This window comes from Scylla paramamosain, unplaced genomic scaffold, assembly GCF_035594125.1.
Source record: "Scylla paramamosain isolate STU-SP2022 unplaced genomic scaffold, ASM3559412v1 Contig5, whole genome shotgun sequence".
NCBI classification, from domain to species: domain Eukaryota; kingdom Metazoa; phylum Arthropoda; class Malacostraca; order Decapoda; family Portunidae; genus Scylla; species Scylla paramamosain.
The window spans coordinates 1,295,447-1,318,081 of record NW_026973670.1 but is presented as its reverse complement, the minus strand read 5'-3'; the positions used below and the strand labels follow the sequence as shown (position 1 = coordinate 1,318,081).

The window sequence follows — 22,635 nt, the reverse complement described above, 5'->3', positions numbered from 1 at the left end:
AAGGTTAAGGACATGAAGAATTATTGTAGTAGTAGTAGTAATAGTTCCTAACTCTCCTACAGACAGTTACTGGGGGCGGCCCATGTACTAGCAATGGACTCCAAGAACCTCTTAGATGTGATTGACAGCGTCCGACTCAAACACCAGTTACTACCACACCTGCCACACCAAAGCCACGCCACCGCCCCCCACCCCAGCCAGGGCCCCACCGCATCCCCTCATGCCTCTGCCGCCCATCACCTCTGCCACACTTCACGGGAAAATGAGAAAGTTTGTGGTAACAGAGAATTCTTGGCTGGTGGTGGTGGTGGTGGTGGTGGTGGTGGTGGTGGTACTTCTGCTGCTGCTACTAGTGATTGTGGTAGTAGTTGTAGTGGTGGTGGTGGTGGTGGTGGTGATGTATGAACATTCCAGGATTGCTTATAAAGGTTAGTAAATTGGTTTTGTTGTAATAGTTGTAATAGTAGTAGTTGTAGTAGTAGTAGTAGTAGTTGTAGTAGTAGTAGAAATGGTATACCAGGAAGAGAATTGTAGTAGTAGTAGTAGTAGTAGGAGGAGGAGGAGGAGGAGGAGGAGGAGGAGCTATGATAATAATAATAATAATAATAATAATGATGATAATAATAATAGTATTTTTTTTTCAGAAGGGACAAAGTTGCAGCTGATTACTACTACTACTGCTTCTACTACTACTACTACTACTACTACTACTACTACTACTACTACTACTACTACTACTACTACTACTACTACTGCAAAGAAGAGAAATATACTCTCTCTCTCTCTCTCTCTCTCTCTCTCTCTCTCTCTCTCTCTCTCTCTCTCTCTCTCTCTCTCTCTCTCTCTCTCTCTCTCTGTGTGTGTGTGTGTGTGTGTGATAAAACCTTTGTAAATAAACAGAATAATGAATAATGCAAGAATAGTATTATAAGTAACTGAAGAAATATAAGTACTATTCATCTTAGCCTCACTTATGACTGTAATGGTACGAATAATAGTAATCATTCATTGTAATAGTAAGAGTAAGAATAATAATAATAATAATAGTAATAATATAGATTTTTTTTATTTTTTCCTCTCTCTCTCTCTCTCTCTCTCTCTCTCTTGCTATTTATTTAACATTCAGATTCAGTTTTGAGCAGTATAACACACACACACACACACACACACACACACACACACACACACACACACACACACACACACACACACACACACACACCATCACGACGTAGGAGCAACGGATGGCAAGCTCACCAACACTGTGATAGGCATCGTCACCATCGCTTCAAGTTGCTATTTTGAGGGTTTACTGTCAATAGGGTTTACTCGAAGTGACGCTGACTTTCAAGGTTGTTTTTACGGTTCTAGTGATAGGTCAACAAGATTTCTACGCTGCTGACAAGGGAAACGCTCTTGAAAACCCGGACAGCGGTGACTGAGCGCAGCGTGGAACACAAGCACCCCGTCTGGCCTTGGCGCGGCTGAGACTCTTGTGTTGCCTGTAAAATGTCTCTCTCTCTCTCAAAAGGAAATTAAAAGGGATTCTAAGTAACAGTGATTTGTATGGGTCTTTGAAGCGAACCGTCCACACAGCATCTGGGCTCCACCTACAAGGCTGGCTGGGTTCTGTGTGGCCGCATTCACAGCAAGCTTGCCGCGGTGCCTTTGAGGAGGATAGTGAATCATTTATCAACTTATTCGAGAGTGTCCTGCTGTTTATGATTTCAGTGATCTTAACTATCGAGACTGTGGTCATTGCTGCTTTATTGAAAGAAATTAGTATTGTGTTCTGTACCGGATAACACAATTTAATTCAATATGAACCACTTGTTAGGCTGGCTGGCTGGCTTGCTACTCATATATATTTTTTTTAATTAGATTTTTGTTGCCCTTCCTGGTGTCCCTCCTACATTGAAAAAAAAAAATTATATATATATATATATATATATATATATATATATATATATATATATATATATATATATATATATATATATATATATATATATATATATATATAAGATTGTATTCAGGTAAGACAACCACTTGGAACCATTAATGAGACTGAATTAAATGTTGCTTGTCTTTATAGAATGACTCTCTCTCTCTCTCTCTCTCTCTCTCTCTCTCTCTCTCTCTCTCTCTCTCTCTCTCTCTCTCTCTCTCTCTCTCTCTCTCTCTCTCTCTCTCTTCGACACTGAAAAATTATGAAAGGAAGAGAGAAAAAGAAGAAATAGAAGAAGAAGGAGGAGGAGATGAAGAAGCAAGCGATTCATGAAACCAGTAGTTAGAGAGGAAGAGGAGGAGGAGGAGGAGGAAGAAGAGGAGAGGAAACTTTGTGGAGGTATGTGTGTGTGTGTGTGTGTGTGTGTGTGTTTGAGAGAGAGAGAGAGAGAGGGAGGGGCGGAGGAAAGGGAGAGAGATGAGGAGGAGGAGGAAGAGAAGAACAAATGATTCATTAAACTATTAGTATCAGAGGAGGAGGAGGAGAAGTGAAGAAATTGGCACATTTAGAGGAAAGGAGGCAGGCTGGCTGGCTGACTGGCTGAAGGCTGGCTGACTGGCTGAAGGCTGGCAGACTGGCTGACTGGCTGAAGGCTGGCTGACTGGCTGAAGGCTGGCTGAAGGCTGGCAGACTGGCTGACTGGCTGAAGGCTGGCTGACTGGCTGAAGGCTGGCTGACTGGCTGAAGGCTGGCTGGCTGAAGGCTGGCTGACTGGCTGAAGGCTGGCTGGCTGAAGGGTGGCTGACTGGCTGAAGGCTGGCTGGCTGAAGGGTGGCTGACTGGCTGAAGGTTGGCTGGCTGGCTGGCTGAAGGGTGGCTGACTGGCTGAAGGCTGGCTGGCTGGCTGGCTGAAGGGTGGCTGACTGGCTGAAGGCTGGCTGGCTGAAGGGTGGCTGGCTGGCTGAAGGCAGGCTGGCTGGCTGGCTGGCTGACTGGCTGAAGGCTGGCTGGCTGAAGGGTGGCTGGCTGGCTGAAGGCTGGCTGGCTGGCTGGCTGAAGGGTGGCTGACTGGCTGAAGGCTGGCTGGCTGAAGGGTGGCTGGCTGGCTGGCTGGCTGAAGGGTGGCTGACTGGCTGAAGGCTGGCTGGCTGAAGGCTGGCTGACTGGCTGAAGGCTGGCTGGCTGGCTGGCTGGCTGAAGGCTGGCTGGCTGGCTGGCTGAAGGGTGGCTGACTGGCTGAAGGCTGGCTGGCTGAAGGGTGGCTGGCTGGCTGGCTGGCTGGCTGAAGGGTGGCTGACTGGCTGAAGGCTGGCTGGCTGAAGGCTGGCTGACTGGCTGAAGGCTGGCTGGCTGGCTGGCTGGCTGAAGGCTGGCTGACTGGCTGAAGGCTGGCTGGCTGGCTGGCTGAAGGGTGGCTGGCTGGCTGCTGGCTGGCATTCGTCCTGCAACAAGCAATTTGTGTTAATGAACAATTTCAGCACAGTTTATAAGCACAAATTTCTGCGTTACAATGGCCAAGAGAGCGCGAAGAATTGTGAATCACGATGCGCGGCTCAAACTCTACATGAACCTTTTTTTTTTTTTTTTTTGTCAAATAGACACGCAAACTTGTATCAAGAGAGGCGGTACCTGACGCGCTAGTGTGTTGTGTAGAGGTGTTGACAGCTGACTACCACTGGACAGAATGTTTCATCAGAACTAAGTACGCGTCAATACAGATTAGTGACGTGTGTCAGCTGAGGGAAACTGTAGCTGGTGTTGACAAGATGCGTGGGCCGTGTATGCATAGGAACATAACAAGACAATTAAGGTGAGGTGCAACAAGCCAGTAGGCCTACACGTGGCAGTCCCTGTGTGAAATAGGCCTGCCAATTTCCAGCTGTCCTCTCCAATCACCACCCAGTCTAATCTCTCAGAGCTCCGTAAGACTCGCCACTAACAGCCTGATTGCTGAGTCCGTTCCACTCATCTGCCACACTATTTGAGAACCAATTCCTTCCCATCTCTTACGTAAACCTAAATTTTCAATCTTGAGTCTGTTACCTCTTGTTCTGTCCTGGCTGCTGGTATAAGACTGAGTTTGCCCCCTTGTTGTAGCTTCCATCAGGTCCTCACAAACGCCAGACATATAAGTGCGCAATGAAGAAGGAAGGATAGCTCTTGTATATAATATTATATAAACAGTGAGATGAAATTTACTCGTTATATTGACGGATAAGCCTTCCTTGTTTCAATCAGCCAGTAGTTCACGCAATATTATAGAGTGGTATCCGAACACCCTCATCCTTCATTGGCATCTTAGTGGGCGTCCTGGGTCCTCACTCGCTCCAGCTGTTCCTTTACCGAGTGGCGTAATCTATTATTGTTCCTCTCAACGCTTACCGCCTCTGCCTTTTGCCTCGTGGAGTGTGTGTGTGTGTGTGTGTACATGACTAGTCAGTGAAGTTAACTGTACAAGGACTCCTGCATCCAGTGTGTCACGCAGCAAACCTGGTGTAATCTACTTGTACTTTAAACACTGCGACCACACATACAGTGCAGCGCGTTTGCTTGTGGAGGGAAGCCATCAAGTGAGCCGTCATCGCCTCGCCAGTGCTCTGAGTTGACACGCCCGGCAGCACAGCAAGGTGATCGTTGCCCGCATGACTAAGAGGTTGATCTAAAATTGTTCCTGTCAACGCTTACCGCCTCGTGTATGTGACTTGTTAATCAAAAAAATCCATTGCTGCGTGGTTAGGATAAATGTGACATAAAATAAGCATTAGGGCGTGTGTAACATTGATCTCAGTGACTCATGGCAAGGCTGTCTGAAGCCCCAGCCGTCCGCAGCATTTCTTCGTCACTGCGTCTGTTTACCGTGTCCTCGCAAGGCAGCCCCTGACATTTCACCAAGCTTATAGTGACGCACAAATATCATTCTCACGCTTAATATTTCATCTTAACGGTCCATGACAAGTGCTATCAATACTAATAAAACGCCGCCATTGTCTCGATTGATGATTTTCAGGAAAGGGCGCTTAGAGGAATGAGAATTCGTGGAGCCCCTGCTGGTGTCTTTCATCGCCCCGTCAGGCTCAGTACTTCCCCTTCCGTGTCCCTGTGATGCAGCTGGTGGTGGTGATGTCAGTGTAGATATGGCTGTTATCTCCTTGCACCAATAATTGTGTTTCTAGTTTCGTGTGTGTATGTGTGTGTGTGTGTGTGTGTGTGTGTTTGGTATTACGTTTGTGGGGGAAAGTGTACATTTTGTTGCTTATATGTTAAAAGAACAATATAGTTAACATTTAGCTGTAAAACTCTCTCTCTCTCTCTCTCTCTCTCTCTCTCTCTCTCTCTCTCTCTCTCTCTCTCTCTCTCTCTCTCTCTCTCTCTCTCTCTCTCACCGTGTTTCTGTCAGTCTAGTTCAGTCCAGTTCAGTCCAGTCCAGTCCAGTTCAGTTCAGTTCAGTTCAGCCCAGTCCAAGTCTAGTCCAGTCCAGTCCAGTTCAGTCCAGTTCAATTCAGTCCAGTTCAGTCCAGTCCAAGTCCAGTCCAGTCCAGTTCAGTTCAGTCCAGTTCAGTTCAGTTCAGTCCAGTCCAGTTCAGTTCAGTCCAGTTCAGTTCAGTTCAGTCCAGTTCAGTTCAGTTCAGTCCAGTCCAGTTCAGTTCAGTCCAGTTCAGTTCAGTCCAGTCCAGTTCAGTTCAGTCCAGTTCAGTGTGCCGCGGCTCTGTATGTTACGGTGACGTCACAACTCTTACCAATGGCACGAGGCTGCGAGATACCATTTAAAGATTTGTCATCCTGATAATACAAGTGTAGTATCTTTATGAAGGCGTGTTCACATTTCACTGATAATACACAGAGCAGCCTTGTGATCTTCTGCTAAACATGTTAGGGACTGTTTGAGATTAGCCTGACGCCTTCCTTGTACTGCAGACTGCCCGTGAAGTCTGCTTTACCTGCTGTCTCAAAATTTCTTCTCTGCCTATCAAACTGAGTATTTTACATTATTATTAAGTAAATACGTTCTAATTCTCATGTGACAATGTTGAAGCTTGCGACTAAGTTACTAATTAAACTCCTAATGGAAAATATTTGAACCACCATAGACCCTAAATAACTAGGCTGTTACAAAGATACCAGTTTATTTATGGACCACAGCAGTGAAGCCTAGCCTACGTGTTTTCTCATCAAGTTAGCAGTACGCTTATCAAGGCAGTCAGGAATACCAGCAGGGTGCAGGATGTCACTCAACCTGACCTGCACGTTGCTGTTTCATACTTGTGCTGTGGTGATGCTATTGAGGTGTTGTGTGTGTGTGTGTGTGTGTGTGTGTGTACGCAACGACCGCTTCGCAGGACTGGCTGTGTCACGGATGGCTGGAGGAAAATAAGAGTTTTTATTATGAGCAAAAAAGCAGGATGGAAATGATTGGCTGGTTCTGTGTACTTGTTTCCCTGTGCAACCAACGAACAGTTAAACAGAATGACTGAAATGAGTTTGTGCTTCACTCCATTCGAGAACCATTGGAGTGGGAGGCGAGACTCGACACACACACACACACACACACAGTTGCCCAGGCGTCGTCACACACACAGGTTGCAGACTCAATCTCGCTGCTTTACAAGGCTGTATTTGAGTGACACGTGTCTTTAAGGGTGTTTGCTCGGTACAAGTGACAGATTAACATGAATTTTGTATTGTCAGCAGGAGAAACACTCTTGAGAGCCGTGGTAGTCGCCTCTGTGGCCTTGAAAAACACTGGTGATGGCCGCGCAAAGTGTTTCTGCACACTGGACAGTCACTCAGTCACACACTCAGTCATTGTACTTGTAAGAACACGCGCACAGAGAACTACGCGAGGCTGCCACCCACAAGTAAGTGCCCTCAGGAAACCACCGTTTTCTTTCATTCTCTCTTGCACTGTGTTAGTTACCTCACTACTACTACTACTACTACTACTACTACTACCACACTGTCTCTTCTCCCTCACGCCCCTTGCAATCTAACATAACCTCACAATCTCCTCACAATCTGTCTAATAACGGTATCACAACTTGCGAGGCGAACAAGGCCATCACGAAGCCTAACTAGCTAATTATCCTGCGGCGTTTGGTGTTAAGTCGCCACGAAATTGATGGCGGCTTGTTTACACTTCCCTGCTGTACGCCGACGAATATAAACGAAGCGCTCTCTCTCTCTCTCTCTCTCTCTCTCTCTCTCTCTCTCTCTGTGTTGTGAGGGAGAGAGAGAAAGCCTGATACAATAAGAGTGAATGAGAATGAAAATAGAAGGGAAAGGGAACAGACGGAGGAAAAGTGCAAATGAATAGAGGAAAGGAAGAGAGAATAATATTTTTTTTCATTTCTTCTTTCCCCTCTAGTTCTTCAGTCACTCCTCATCCTCGCTGCTTCTATTTATTTTATTTTCTCATCGTTATCCCATCTTCCTCATATTTTCATTTCCTCCTCCTTCCTCTTTCGTCTTGTATTAAGCCTCCGCCCCCCCCTGTCACCTCCCTCCCTCTTATCTGTCAGAGGTAAGGGACAAGAGAGAGAGAGAGAGAGAGAGAGAGAGAGAGAGAGAGAGAGAGAGAGAGAGAGAGAGAGAGAGTTTTATCATTATTAACAGTATTTGTGGTTATTGCTCTTCACCTCCACACCTATGGACGTAAGCTTACAGGCCCTGGCATCTGTACTACGACCGCATTAGATTCACGGTAATTATAGATTATTTATTATTATTTATTCAGACATAAATGATGTACCTTCTGTGTGTGTGTGTGTGATTCACCGAGGGTCGTGTGGTGGTCAGCCAGCCAGCCGTTCCCCTACAGAAAGAGGTCAGAGGTCATAGTGAGCGATCTTTGGGCAGGACTGAGGCCAGTGACACGCCACACGCCGGGACAGCGAGGCCACAAGCCCTCGGCCTACACCCAGCGCCTGCCTGCCCCGCGTCACACTGCCTACACAGCGACAGCCTCGCCCATCTGCCTCGCCGCTCCCGGGATTCAAACCCTGCCCTTCTTGGTTGTGAGATGAGCGTGTTAACCACTACACTACGCGCACACAAAGATGAGTCACTGTATTGAGAGATGTTATCGAGATGGTAGCGAGTGACTGGAGCCCCTTTTCCTAGCGTCTGGGTTAGGGCGTAGGCAGTTGAACAATGGAGGTGCATTGTGGGTGAAGATGTGGTCGAGTGTGTTCTGTCGCTGTATTGTGAGATGTCTTGCTGAGTCTGTTACTTTGCTGGTGTGTTGAGTGAAACTGACATCACTGCATTTTTGCTGCCAACATTTACGATGAAACAATGTGCAGAGTGTGCATGGAGGCAATGAACGATAATTAGTGAGAGAAAAAGTAGGTTTTCTGTTCCCCTGTGGCATGCCCACTGCACTGTAAACAAGTGGTTTTGCTCCGCCTTCCACCTTCTGCCTTGACTTGTGTGCTGCAAAAGCCTTGAAGAAAGTGATGAGTGGGTGTGGTGCTTGTGGTGAGAGTGTGGCCAACAGGCAGAGGCCTGTGGCATGCGAGAGAAGCGAGTGGCCTGTGCTGGGGTGAGGGAGGCCAACACGAAGGCGCTGCTGGGCTTCTCTCTAGCTTGTGGCCTTCCTGTGCAGGGAATGCCCGAGTAACAGCCGCACTGAATGGAGGAGCCAGGATGATGAAGAAGAAGAAAGAACAGTGGCGTAAGTAGACATTGGAGCCATAATCAAAATTTTAAATGATCTCAATTAAGTATTTTGTGATAAAGTATTGCATCTTTGACCGTGATTGCGCTATTTTGCTCCCAAAGACGTTCTGTAAGCCAACATGACACAAGAGGTCATCAGTACAAGATTGCTCAAGTGACAACACGCAAACGGTTCTTGTGTCAGAGGAACTGTACTTTAAAACTTCCCCAGAATGTTGCTTCGGCCAAAACATTGTCTGGTTTGAAGGCGTCCCTTTCGGCTCACCTTCGCGACCGTCTTTTTGAATTTATGTAACTTTTTGTTCTACTGGTGCACATGAAGCACCGTCCAGCTAATTGTGAAGATTTGTGAAGAACCTAGCACATTATAGTGATAGGCTGGCGCATGAGCTGAGTGGGATGTAGGCAAAATTCTTAGGATCAGCAACCAGGGTAGAACAAGAAATAACGGGTTCAAGCTTGAAAAATTTAGGTTTAGGAAGGGGATAGGAAAAACCTGGTTCTCAAATAGAGTGGTAGATGAGTGGAACGGACTCAGTAATCATGTTGTTAGTGCTAGGACACTAGAGAGCTTTAAGAGAAGATTAGACAAGTTTATGGATGGGGATAATAGATGGAAATAAGTTAATTTCATAGAGGGACTGCCACGTGTAAGCCTGGTCGCTTCTTGCAGCTTACCTTATTTCTTGTGTTCTTATGTTCTTATGAGTGTGGCTTCTGCTGTGGGCACCTGGGTCAGTCCCGGGTGCAGGGAACCCCACCAGGTGAGGCTGAAATGTATAAGCGGCGGTAATTCATTGGCCTAATATAGGAATTAGTAAAATAGAGATGTTGGCCTCATGCTGGGTATACATCACTGGCCAGGCTTTGAGTAACAATTTGACCACCGCAAACTGCTGGAAACAGAGAACTTGACAGAGCGGGCCAGTGCTGGGAACCAAAATTTACGCCACTACCAGAGCGTTTCTTGATCAGCAGTCTCCGAGTCATCCCGGCCTTCCAGAACACTCTCAACTTTATCTTAGAGGTTTTGTTAGCACTCAGTAAACGGTCTGGTTAAATGTGCAGTCTGATGTTATCCTGGAAATGGTTACAAGCAGGCAGGTAGATGGGCCCCGCAACAAGAGTGAGGGCCGATGCATCGTGATGAGTTGTACCAGATGCCTTGAAAAATTAAAGACGAGAATTCCAGGTTTTCAGAACAGGACAGTGACACGTATATTAAATTCATAATGAGACAGGTTAGAGTTGTGATCTTATGAAGGGAAATAGATGATGTCAGCGTCTGCCTGTGACCCCAAACTAGTTGATTGTATACCTGTGATGTAATTATTGTGAAAGCTGATAAACACTTTTTTTGAGGTACAGGTGATGGGGTTTCTCGTCACATGTACTAGTGTGTGTGTGTGTGTGTGTGTGTGTGTGTGTGTGTGTACAACATAGATATGTCTGTAGTAGGATATGACAAGGCTGATAAATATGAGGTACAATAATTATTCCCCCAACTCATCAAAAAAAAAAAAAAATTATCATTATTATCTGACACCCCCAGGTAAACTTAGTGTTAGGTTAGGTTAAGTGAGGAGTCTAACCAAGAGTACTGGGGTGGCAGATCTTCGTCATACTGGATGGTTTGCGAGTTCATATATAGATAGATAACACCATGACAAACATTCCACATTTTCTTTATCATGTCGCATTGTAATTGATAAGAGATGCACAGTATATTTTAGCACAGATTCAGGACTTTGTTAATTGTAGTTTTTATCAAGTATATCAAGTGACATTTGGGTAATTTGAGTTTGTGTGTGAAAGATAAGCTTGACAATGTTTAGCCTTGAAATCACAGTTCAGGGAAGGTAGGGAAGTCAGTGGCTGGCCTTACTCCAGGTCCAGCTCTGTGGAGGAGTGACCGCAAGCCTGCAAGAGGAAGTTTGGTTAGCGCAACACCATTGATGAGTGTGATTGGCTGTCTGCAGAGTGGGAAGCATGACAAGAATGCCACCATGCCAAGAAGTGAAAGACTCGGTTGACAAAAGCAGGTGACCAAGAGTGCACTGCAGCAAGGAAGTCTTTCTCGTTGTAAAGAAAAAAAGTAGTCAATGAAAACGTAATCATTGAATAACTAAGCATTTTGCAGATCAGTAGGTGTGTCTGAGGAGCTGAACCCACATGACGGATTCCCTAGAACTGCTGGCTTTGCTGAAGTGTTGACATTTTTTGGACCGACCAGTGATGCTCGTTGCAACAAGAGTCACACCTCAAACCCCAAGGAATGCCAAGATGCGCCTTTCCCCAGGTCTGCAGGGTGGTCTGCAGGGCGCGAGGTGCGCACTGGAGTATGCAGTGGCCATCTCAATTCGGTGTGATGCTGATGGGAGACCCTGCAGGCCTGAGGAACGCCTTCAGACAGAGGACACTCAAGAGCTGTGAAGGAGCATGTTTGTGCACAGCTGACATCCAGGAATGGTTTTGCTTCGCCACAAACACTGGACACTGCTGGCTTGAGCGACGCAGCCAGACTGGCCGAGGTTCAAGCCCAATGCAGGTCTTTGAACTGGATGGCTGGAGCTGCCTCAGAGAAGACCGAGAGGTATGTCAGAGGAATTGCTGGTGATAATTTCAACGTAAATGATCTTTGAGCTGTTTGCCAAGCCCTGAAGCTCTGCTCCGAGCCTACAACTCGGGTGAGCAGCTCTGTGCGAACAGCCAATGGCCGGGCACTATTGGACGCAGAAGAATGCTGCTGCAGCGCTCGTTGGCTCGAGTACTTAGGGCTGCTGTACAGGGTTGAGCCTCCAAGTGGTCTGCTTCCCCTGGTGGATGAGCAGGGGGCAGGTGCCGGCACACTAGTCACTGTTGCTACTCCTTCCATTGCCGAGGTGAGGAAGGTTGTGGGAGAGCCGAGTGGTGGGAGGGCTGCTGGGACGCACGGCATCAGCGGGAGGCGAGTCTGTGCTCCGAGGGCTGCTTGTGGTCACTAAGGATGCTGTCTTCTGTAATTAAAGGCTTATTAGATTATCCACTTCTTGTAATTAAGGGATCAGTAGTTATTTCTCTGGGGTGGAAGGGAACGCACCTCACTACTGACTTTATTAAACGTTGTGTGTTGACTGAGTTGTGACAAGTTAACAACGCTGTCTTGTGTCATGAAGAGCTGGGGTGTGTTGTCTCTCCAAGGCTGGAGGAGAACATGGCTGCACCTCAAGTGGAGCCGCTCCAGCCACTCCCTGCAAGTCTTCCACACTGGTGAGTTGAAATCATGTCTTATAGTATTGCCAGCTCTTGATTCACAGCACATCCACCACCACCACCACCACCACACGGCAGAAATGCCTCACCAGCACAAGTAACAGGAGGTAAAAACAAAACTCTTAACTCGGTGACAAACATCACGTCGCCATTCACAACACCAAACAGTGACACCAAAGCAACACTGGCAGGACCCGAACCAGCACCTGCCTGCCTCTCCCACACCGCTGTGGTGCCGGGGAGTGCCGAGGCCTGTGCCACACCACGCTGAGAGAGCAGGAGAGGACGCCAGAGAGGAATGACAGTGACAGGAGGAGGCTGAGGCGAGTGCTTCAGTGCCAGTGGACATGAGTAATGCTGGAGAACGATTACACAGACAGGTCGTTCATGTTGTAGCTGTTCAAGGTTTGCCAGAAAACTACTGCATGAAAAAAAAAATTCGTGAGGAATGAAAAGTTGTTTTTGTAACTTGCGAACAAATTGCCCTAATCATTTTTTGTTCTAAAGACTAATACATCATATAAACTGGATACCCTAAGCTGCTGCGGGTGTCTATGTAGCGTTAAATGACATTAACATTATTATTTCAACCAAAGCTGATGGGCCGACAACAAAAGCATTTTCAGAATCACTGACATCTATTTTCTTGAAGGAGAGTCGAACAGAAAACAAGGGTTACAGCTCCCAGACGGTTACATCCAGACAGACAGGATGGTGTGGTGGTCAGGAGGATGCAGGCACATGACAGGCAGAATTTAAACCGCAAATAGGAGAGCAGATCAAGACAGACAGACAGACAGACAGACACAGACGGACTGGATCTGAAAGCAGTGTTGTTCAGTGAGGCAAGGAACTGTACACAACTCTTCAGTGACTTGATAGATAGCACAGGTCGTTCATGTTGCCTTAGTTTTTCAGGAATTAATTTGAAGGTGGTGAGAACTGTCCGAGGAGTAAGAGGTAGTGTTGTTGTTGCTTGTAAATAGTGGCAGAGTATTATTATAATTGTAGTGATGTTATACTTGCTGGGTCAGTTTGTCAGGTCCAGTGTGCTGACAGTCACCTCGTGCACGCTGGTAATGCTGTCATTCATAATTTTGAAGGTTAATGTGAAAATTAGGCTTATCTCCCCACCAGAAATATTGTTTTGGGTTTTGTTACCTACTCAGATTTGAAGAAAGTCACTACACTTTCCAAGAACCCAGCGACTTTTTCCTGTTTGTCTCTGTGAACACAAGAAATGAGGGAAGGTGCAACAAGTGACCAGACTTACAAGTGGCAGTCCTTGTATGAAATATACCAGCACACAGTTCATTGAAACTTTGATCTGGAGTTGGTAAGGCACACAGTTCATGAGTGATTTTATGAAATTATGTGTTCATAAGTGACAGCTAATTATACAAGTGTTCATTAACAAAAAATCAACAGTGAATCTCAGGATATTGCCATCACTAACATTTGGTAGGAGTCAAAACATTATTTGCCTTCCACAGACAAGCGCAGTCAAGTTTCCACCCTCCAGCACCAAGAACAGCCTTCCTCCACGAACTGTCTGACTGCTGGGACTTGGAGGCGGATGAAGCAGTGCCATCCAGATCGCGCACCTCAAAAAATGTCAACACCATCATGACTAATCCAGTTTTTTAATGCAGATTGGTAAATTAAGTACAGTCGTCGTTCAAGATTTCTAAATTCGCAGAGAGCATAAATAATTAGGTTTTTGTGTAGGTAGTCAAAGTTTTAAGTGCATTTTTTATATTTCCAATGTCGTGTGGTACTGTATCTCAGACTGGCCCACCGCACGCTGTCAGTCTGCTGCGGCACGCAGTCTCCAGGAACATGCACAGTCCCTTCTCCTGTGACAAGGTTACAAAAACGATGCAGTATTTTGTTGAGTAACAACATTGTTGAGTAACAATGTAAAAAATTATACAATGCCAGTGTCGATTCAGAGCGTCACACTGTCATGGGCGAGAAGGCTGGCCGAGCGATGTTCTGGTTGTATTAGAGACAATATTCAATACACGTGTTAGGAAATAGTTCAAAGTAAGATAATAACTGTGCAAGATGTAGACAAAACTTAATGAAGAGACTGGAATGCTCATGAATTATTACAGCTCTTTCTACAATGAATCCACTATTACTTAGCTTACCCTATTTTTACATCATCTTACCCTCATCATCAGGGTGGAATCAAAAGCTTTTCGTCTCATCAACTCTTCTGCTCTAACTGTCTTCAGCCTCTCTCTCTCCGCCGCAGTGTTGCATCTCTAGCTGTCTTCTACTGCTATTTTCATGCTAACTGCTCTTCTGATCTTGCTAACTGCATGCCTCGCTGCACAACACTTTCTTCTTTCTCTTGCCACTATTCTGTCCACCTCTCTAATGCAAGAGTTAACCAGTATTCTCAATCATTCATCCCTTTCTCTGGTAAACTCTGGAACTCCCTGCCTGCTTCTGTATTTTCACCTTCCTATGACTTGAATTCCTTCAAGAGGGAGGTTTCAAGACCCTTATTCATCAATTTTTGACCACTGCTTTGACCCTTTTATGGGACTGCCATTTCAGTGGACATTGTTTTTTTATTAGATTTTTGTTGTCCTTGGCCAGTGTCACTCCTACATATATAAAAAAAATACTGCCTTGTTTTCTCTCATTAATATCAAAGTGGCTTGCTTCATTACATCTTGTTACTAGTGTTGTTCTTCTCATCACCAACTGACTCCTCCTCTCCTTCACAGATCTGGATGGAGTGGCATTCTCACTACAGACTGGAGACCCATTCACTTAAAGGACCCGGTTGGAGTTGGACACAAAATTCAAGAGCAGATTTTCAGCCGTTACAATATCTTAAATCTTCTGATAAGATTTAAATTGGGTAATGTTGGGTTTGCTGTAGTGAATCACCAAGACACAAGTCCATGCATGTGTCTGTGATGTAAGGAGGGTAGAAATGTCTCCCTTCACACCACAGGAGGCAGCACCACCGTGGCAGGACCCCAGAGTCAGGTGCTGTGCTGCGAGGAGACAAACAGCAGCAGTAGTAAAAGAATCCATTGGTGGTGGTGGTGGTGGTGGTGCAGCTGTCCACTCCTCCAAAGCGGCTGTCTTGCCTCAACATGCTGTCTTCCCCCCACCTGCAATGAACAACACCTCTCCTGTGATGAGCAACACTGAGTAACACCTCTCCCCTGCATCAGCAACACTCAGCAACACCTCTCCTGTGATGAGCAACACTCAGCAACATCTGCTTCTCTTCACACATTCATTCAAGCCTCTCTCTCTCTCTCTCTCTCTCTCTCTCTCTCTCTCTCTCTCTCTCTCTCTCTCTCTCTCTCTCTCTCTCTCTCTCTCTCTCTCTCTCTCTCTCTCTCTCTCTCTCTCTCTCTCTCTCTCTCTCCACAGCCCCACAGCATGTCCCCCACATCATGTTTATAAACCCACAGTGACCACACACACACACACACACACACACACACACACAGCATTACATATACAAACAGTGCATCTTGTACAGTGCCTATATTAAAGAATGAACACAGAAAATGGACAGGCTTCGTTTTGTTCTGTCCTGCATGGATGTAGTGAGGCTCAACGGGTGCAGGTGAATATTGAGAGTGTATCAGATGCACGACTCAAAGATGTGAAAGCTGACACACAAAGTACAGGACACAGGTTGATGATGATACGGTGAGTCAAGTATTAGGAGTCAAAATGCTCCATGCTGAACTGACCTACAGCGAGGAGCAAGCTTGTCAAGGGGAAGACATGATGAGTACGGTGAGACAAGTATTAGGAGTCAAAATGCTCCACGCTGAACTGACCTACAGCGAGGAGCAAGCTTGTCAAGGGGAAGACATTTGCCAACACAATAAACACACAGGGAAAAATTAATCTCCTAAATAAAAGACTTAACAATTCTATGTATGTCAACACTAAATGAACAACAAATGAAGACTAAGCCAAGAAAATTAATCTGAATGCTAATAAACAAACCAACATAGTATATTTAACACTATCATCAAAGATACTGAGGCTTAAACACTCACAGAGAGCTGCTGCTGCTGCTGCTGCTGCTGTGTGCTGTCTTGCTGCAGCACTGGTCAGCTCCTGTGCCTCCAGCTTCACAGCACCACCCTCTGCCAAAAAATAAATCAATGAATAAATGTTGCAAACATTATCTCATGTCAAATAATATTGTGGGCTTGTGCAGATGTGTCAACAACAACACCTTAACATGGTGAAGCAACAAGAGGCCACAGGTCACAGGCAGGGTGGCCAGGCCAAGACTCCCCCCCCTTCCCAAAGCCCTGCCACACAGACTGCCGCCTCCACCGGCCTCTTCCACTCACACTCCACCGCAAGGCTCGCCGCCACACTCGCTTCACAGGTCCGGCCTCCTCGCTGCAGAGCAAACACACGACGGCAATTCAGGTCTTCTTCTTGTTGTTAACTAAGTGACACTAAGCACTTCAGATATTTTCACATTTTGACTGGGATCAAACACAAACCTGCCATTATTATCTGAGCGTGAGAGGAGTGGTCTGGTCAAGCACCGACGGGCACGTGGGGTGCAGTCTGAACCCAGCGAACACACGGACTGCTGAGTTCACTACCACCAACGCCCGTCTCCACTCGCTGCCGACAGACATGCTGTTCCCCATGAAGCGGGAGTCTCCAGCCTGTGGCGCTGTGCCGCCGCAGAGCCACGTCATGCATCTTCAGACTGTGGTTGGTGATGTCTTGAGAGAGACTTGTGGAATGCTGGTCTGGGGGCCTCTGGGGGCATCGCTCCACCAAGCAGCGGGTCACTCTCCAGGCAAAACTTGGTCTTCTGAAATGTACAGAGAGACAGGTCACACCAAGAGGTCACAGCAGCACCTGAATGCTGCAACTGCTACACAGCACAAGCCAGCAGCAAGTCACTGTGGCCTGGCACTCCACCACCACCACCCCTGCTGTCACTCAGTACATCACCAATATTCTACTGTACTACACTACACACACTCTTCCACACCACAACCCTACAGGGGCGCGCACACACACACACACACACACATGGAGTAACAGCGTTGAAGTGGTTAGTGGAAAGCTTAATGAGTGAGTGGGCTGATTGTGATATAAGACTTAATGGAAGAGATGAACCATGAAGACTTGATTTATTGTTTAGCAAGGACATGGAAATCACTGAAACATTCACTGTGGTGGCCCTCCAGGTGCCGCGGACTGGAAACACTGAACACGCAGAAGGTGCTCGGGGAAATGGGATGAATTTATAAGGACCTATAATTCTGCTGTGGAGAAATTCGTACCTGGAGGAGGAGCAAGATGTTGAAAAGCAGGAATGGTTCAATATAAAATGCAGAGGCTAGAAATTGTGAAATGCTTGGAAGAGATGGAAGAGAGGAGAACTGAAAGCAGGTAGGAGGAATATATTGAAGCTAGAAACAAGTACATTGAGATAATAACAGAAAGAAGAAACTATGAAGGAGAAATTAGTGTATTAATGAACCCAAACTGTTCTTCAGACATATTAATGGGAAGATTAAGAAGGAAGGAGGATCAAGACTGAAAGTTGAAAGAAAAATCTATGAGGATGCACACAACAGGGCAGAGGTCACCAATAACAGTTATGAAGAAATACTTATGATAGAAGAAATTGATGTACAAAAAAGCTGTCAACTGGATATTGAAGGAATGTGGAGAAGATCTACCTGAAAAGATCCACAGTCTGGTGGATCTGCAAGAGACGAAATATTACACCAATATTCAAAGAAGGAAAGAAAAACTCACTCAATTATAGACCAGTGTTCTTGACTAGTTGTAGGAAAACTAGGAGAAACAGCAATACAGATGGATGGAATATTTGGGCAGAGATCAAGCTTTGGTAAACTGTCAATTTGAATTTAAGAGGGGCAAGGCCAGGCTCCCCCAAATTACTGTCGTTTCATCCAAGGGTAGTCGACACTGTGCAGGAGAGAGACGGACAGGTGGATGGCGACTGCTGAGACTTGAAGAGAGCGTTTGACAGTTACCAAGATTGTCATGAAAGATAAAAAATTATGGAAGAATTGAAGAAAAACTGGAGTGGAGGGGGGTTATGTGGATGACAGAGACGAGAACTGTGATACAAGACCTGAATTCATCTTGGCTGAAAGTAACTGGTGGCATCCTACAGGGGTCAGTGTTGGGTCCAATAATGTTTGTAATACATGTGGACATATATGAAGATTCAGACAGTTACATGAATTTGTTTGCAGATAATGCTAAGCTGATGAGAAGAGTAGAAAATGTTGATGACTGCAGGGATTGCAGGATGACTTTTATATAAGATAGATGGAGTGAATCTTGGCAAATAGAATTCAACTGATGTCAGTGGAAAGTAATTTTGAGTTTGGCAAGAGTATGAAGAGAAAACTACCATTATGAGATGGAAGGTGTCAAGTTAAACAAGTCAAATGAGAAAGTGAATTTGTGGGGAACAGTTACTGAAAAATTTGACTCCAGACGCACACTGATAAAATTACTGGAGAGATGACAAATTTGTTAAGAGTGACAATAGCGTTTTCAGATCTGGATGAAGGAATGACTTAAAAAACTTGTCAAATTCCACGATAAGACCGAGACTGGAATGTGCAGCAGTGGTGTGGTCTCATGCAACGAGATCCGTCACTAAGATGCTTCCGGGGTTGAGTGAGTCGACCTGAGACGAGAGATTAAGAATGTCTGGAAATTCCTTGAGAGAGAGAGAGAGAGAGAGAGAGAGAGAGAGAGAGAGAGAGAGAGAGAGAGAGAGAGAGAGAGAGAGAGAGAGAGAGAGAGAGAGAGAGAGAGAGAGAAAGATTTAATAAACACCTACAGAATGACACATGGTACAAAGATGTGGGCAGAGAAGGTTATAAATATTGACATGCAGCGTACAAGGGGGGACAGTAAGAAGCTGAAGAGTTAAGTTTAGAAGAGAGCATCGAGAAGTACAGTTTTCCTTACGAGTGTGAACAAATGGAACAAACTCGGCGAAGGTGTTGTCGATGCTGTAAACTGTCTGTGCTTTTGAGACCAAACTGGACAGACAGACAGACAGAATAATGAGATTGCTTCCCTCCTGTAAACCTAACTAAAGACTAGGTAAACACACACACACACACACACACACACACACACACACACACACACACACACAAGCCAGTCTCCCATTCCACTGTATCTCCACTGACTCCACCCACCTCTTCCACACAGCACATCCACAGCACTACAAATATATGAAGAAAAGTTGAAAATATTGTCAGGAACTTGTAGGAGAAATGCAATGTTACCAATTGCAGACAGGCGAAAAAACAGCTGTGCCAGATTTAAATGGCGTTAATTCTCCTGTAGGCCTCCATAGAGAAGTGGCAATATGTGATAGGCCTACTGACAACAATGGATGAGATAGGCAGGTGTAATGGACGCTTTGTTCAAACAGCTGACTTATTGCCTACACACACACACACACACGCACACACATCAATAACAGCCACTAGTGTACGTGTGGGGTCCCTGGGTGGCTGGGTCGTCTGTCAGTGTTACCAGGGCGGGCAAGGTTAGGTTAGGGGCACAAGGAGCAGCGCCAGACGGGTCCACGAATGCCAGGGACCCCACCTCTTCACTAGTGGCCAATAACGATAACAAGAATCACAAACTAACAGACTGCAACATTCAAGTGCATTTAAATACACAAATACATGGATTGAAATACTATTTTTTTTTTCAGCGGTTTAATGAAACACTTAGAGGCGCCGTGCAACACTGATCAAGTAGTAAGTGTGTGCGTGCGTGTGTGTGTGTGTGTCATCAGGCAGCCAGAGCGAGCTAGAACTTCACACACACACACACACACACACACACACACACACTCTCTCTCTCTTACTTTTCAAATAGTCGTTGGCTTCATCCTTGAGCTCCTCCGCCTCCATTTTCGCTCTAATTAGAGAGAGAGAGGGGGAGAGGAACCACAGATAAGTGAACTAGCTCAAACATGGCCTCTCTTTTTTCTCTCTCTCTCGATCTTGATCTTGATGGTACAGGTGGCACAGGATCACTCCTGAGCCAGGCCTTTGGATCGGAAACTCCTGTAGAAGGGGAAAAAAAAGAGAAACGAACAGCATCCTCTATCCTAATTGTTCATACACCTGGCACGCCACATTCTCTCCAGAAACTCTTTCACCGCCTCAATCATCCTTTCATTCGCCTCTCTACACAGTCCCAGCAACAACACCATCCATTCCTTTCCTGTGTTCTCCACTCTTTCATTCCTATCATGCCCTAACTCAGTCAGTATCACTTGCATCATCTCATTCCTGTCTCTGGCATACTTCACACACTCCAGCACCACATGTTCCACCGTCTCATCCTCTCCCATGTCACACATCTGGCACACTTTGCTGCGGGACTCAGACCACCTGTAACTCCTTGCATTCACATCCATACACTGTGCCCTCGCTCGGAAGAGAAGATCACCGCCCAGGCTTCCATCATACCACCTTTCATACCTCGGGGCCTCTTTCTCCTTGTACCATTCCAGGGTCTTCTTTCTTTTCATCTCATTCTTCCATTCATTCAGTCCCACACATTTCACTTCTTTGTCTATCTCATTCTTCCATTTTCTCACATCCCATTCGGCTCCCACTCTGCCTCCTCTTGTTACCACCCATTCACGCTCATTTTGATTCCTACCAGCCATTCTTATCGCCCACACAACTTGCAATCCATTCCTGTCTGTCATTCTCATGCATCTCTTCCTCCATTTGCTTCCACTTTCATTCCACAGGTACACCTTCCTTGCTATTCTTGCATCATCCATTCTCTCAAGCCTAATCTTGTACCTAAGTGTGGCTTTTGTCAGTCTTTCTCTGAAGGTGCTCCATCCCATGTCACCTCTCAAGGCTTCAACTGCTGTGCACCTCGGTGCACTCAGTGCCATCCTTGCTACTCTATTCTGGCCCACTTCTAACTTATCAATTTCACTTTCATTCCATGCAATCACATCCATACCATACATTATGCATGGCACAGCCACACTCTTCCACACTTCTCTCAACACATCATACTTACTTGCTCTCATCCTTGCCGCGCTTTCCAGTCGACCTGCCCACTGGTTTACCATACTTATCTTTTCATTCTTTGCCTTTGCACACCCACTGGGACTCATCCACATCCCTAAGTACTTGTATTCTTGCACCTGTCTCAACTCATTCTCTCCAAGTCTCCATACCACATTACTTTCATCCTCTGACCTATTCACAATCATTACTTTGCTTTTCTCACTGCTAAACCTTACTCCAAAGTCTTTACCATAGCCATCCACTACATCCAACAAACTTTGAAGCTCATCTGCCGATTCACTCATAACAACTACATCATCTGCATAAAGGAGCACACATACTTTATCATTCCCCACACTTACCCCTACATTCATTCTTCTCATCCTGGCTGCTAGCTCCTCTGTATACAGGCTAAAAAGGGTTGGTGACAATATACAGCCCTGCCTAACTCCTCTCTCACTCTTCACCCAGTCTGTTTCTATGTCTCCTAGCCTGTATCTAGCTCTTGTGTCCACATACATACTTTGCACTATGTTAACTATCTTTGCACTCAATCCAATCTTTTCTAAGACTCTACCTAGCATTTCTCTGCTCACTCTATCATAAGCTTTCTCTATATCCAAAAAGCCTAGGCACAGTTTACCCCCATCCTTCTTTTTCTTCTCAATCATTTCATTCACCACAAACATATTGTCCTCGGCTCTCCTGTCCCTACGAAAACCATTCTGTTCTTCACCCAGCACTCCAGCTCTCTCAATCCATTTACACAGTCTCTCATTCAACACTGCACTGAAAACTTTACCTATTGTATTCACTAATGCAATTGGCCTGTAGTTCTTCAGCTCATTCTTACTCTTAAATCCTCCCTTATGCAACAGACACACTCGGCTCTCATTCCACTTTCTTGGCACTCTCTCTTCATCCCACACTCGGTTGAATAACTCAGTCATTCTGTCTATCACTACCTCCCCACCATTCTTGTAGAACTCATAGGGTATATCATCTGGACCTGCTGCCTTGCCATTCTTCTGCCTTCTCACACACCTCTCCACTTCATTCCTACTGATTCTTTCATCCAGTTCATCTGCATTCTTCCTTTCCTGTGTTACACATTCTTCTCTCACACTAAACATCTCACCTACCCCACCTACTTCTTCCCAGAACCCTTTGATTGCCTCCCTGATTCCATCCTTCTCTGTTATAACTACACCATACACTTTTAGACTCTCCACACCAACACTGCCTGACATATTCTCACCTCTCATGAACTTGTACCATTCACGGCCACCTTCCATACCTTTCTCCCTTAAAGATTGAATCACGCTCCTTTCACTCTTCACTTTAGCATTCATTATCATTCGTCTCGTCAACCGCTGCTGCTTCACATACGCTGCCCATGCATTCAGATACTCATTCTCTGCCTCATCGCTTTCATGCCTCTTTTTCCTCAGCCATCTACACTGTCTACTCATTCTCTTTCGCTCCTTCCTAGCCGCTCTGATTTCATCATTCCACCATGGTTTACATACATTCTTTCTTCTACCTACTCTCACAAACCCTATCTGGTTCTCAGCAGCACCCCTCACGTCCTCAACCAGTTTCTCATTCAGACGCTCCACGTCATGCACACTTTCGTCGTCCCAGCTTCTCTCACTCAGATCAACCTGAAAGTTCTCC

At 45.8% G+C, this 22,635-nt stretch overlaps 1 protein-coding gene and 2 long non-coding RNA genes across 4 annotated transcripts in view; 2 read left to right on the top strand and 1 right to left on the bottom strand.

Annotated features, from left to right (window-relative positions):
* Nucleotides 1–1,055, top strand: part of LOC135096642 (focal adhesion kinase 1-like) — a 30,822-nt gene extending 29,767 nt beyond the window's left edge. Inside the window, 2 exon segments of the mRNA XM_063998321.1 lie at nt 63–428; nt 645–1,055. Of these exon segments, the coding sequence (XP_063854391.1) occupies nt 63–405 (343 nt within the window). The 3' untranslated portion in view covers nt 406–428; nt 645–1,055.
* A 6,412-nt stretch (nt 1,056–7,467) lies between these two features.
* LOC135096689 (uncharacterized) lies at nt 7,468–15,425 on the top strand. Of its 2 annotated transcripts, none has more exons than XR_010264917.1 (4): nt 7,468–11,872; nt 13,045–13,211; nt 13,369–13,531; nt 14,617–15,425. It is a non-coding gene; the product is annotated as an uncharacterized LOC135096689 (long non-coding RNA). The 2 variants fall into 2 exon arrangements; XR_010264916.1 differs by having other exon boundaries at nt 7,472–8,618.
* On the bottom strand, nt 14,873–18,605 carry LOC135096688 (uncharacterized). Its single transcript, XR_010264915.1, has 5 exons — nt 17,669–18,605; nt 16,387–16,709; nt 16,107–16,279; nt 15,925–16,014; nt 14,873–15,012 (listed from the first exon to the last, which is right to left on the bottom strand). It is a non-coding gene; the product is annotated as an uncharacterized LOC135096688 (long non-coding RNA).
* Between the last annotated feature and the right edge of the window lie 4,030 nt (nt 18,606–22,635).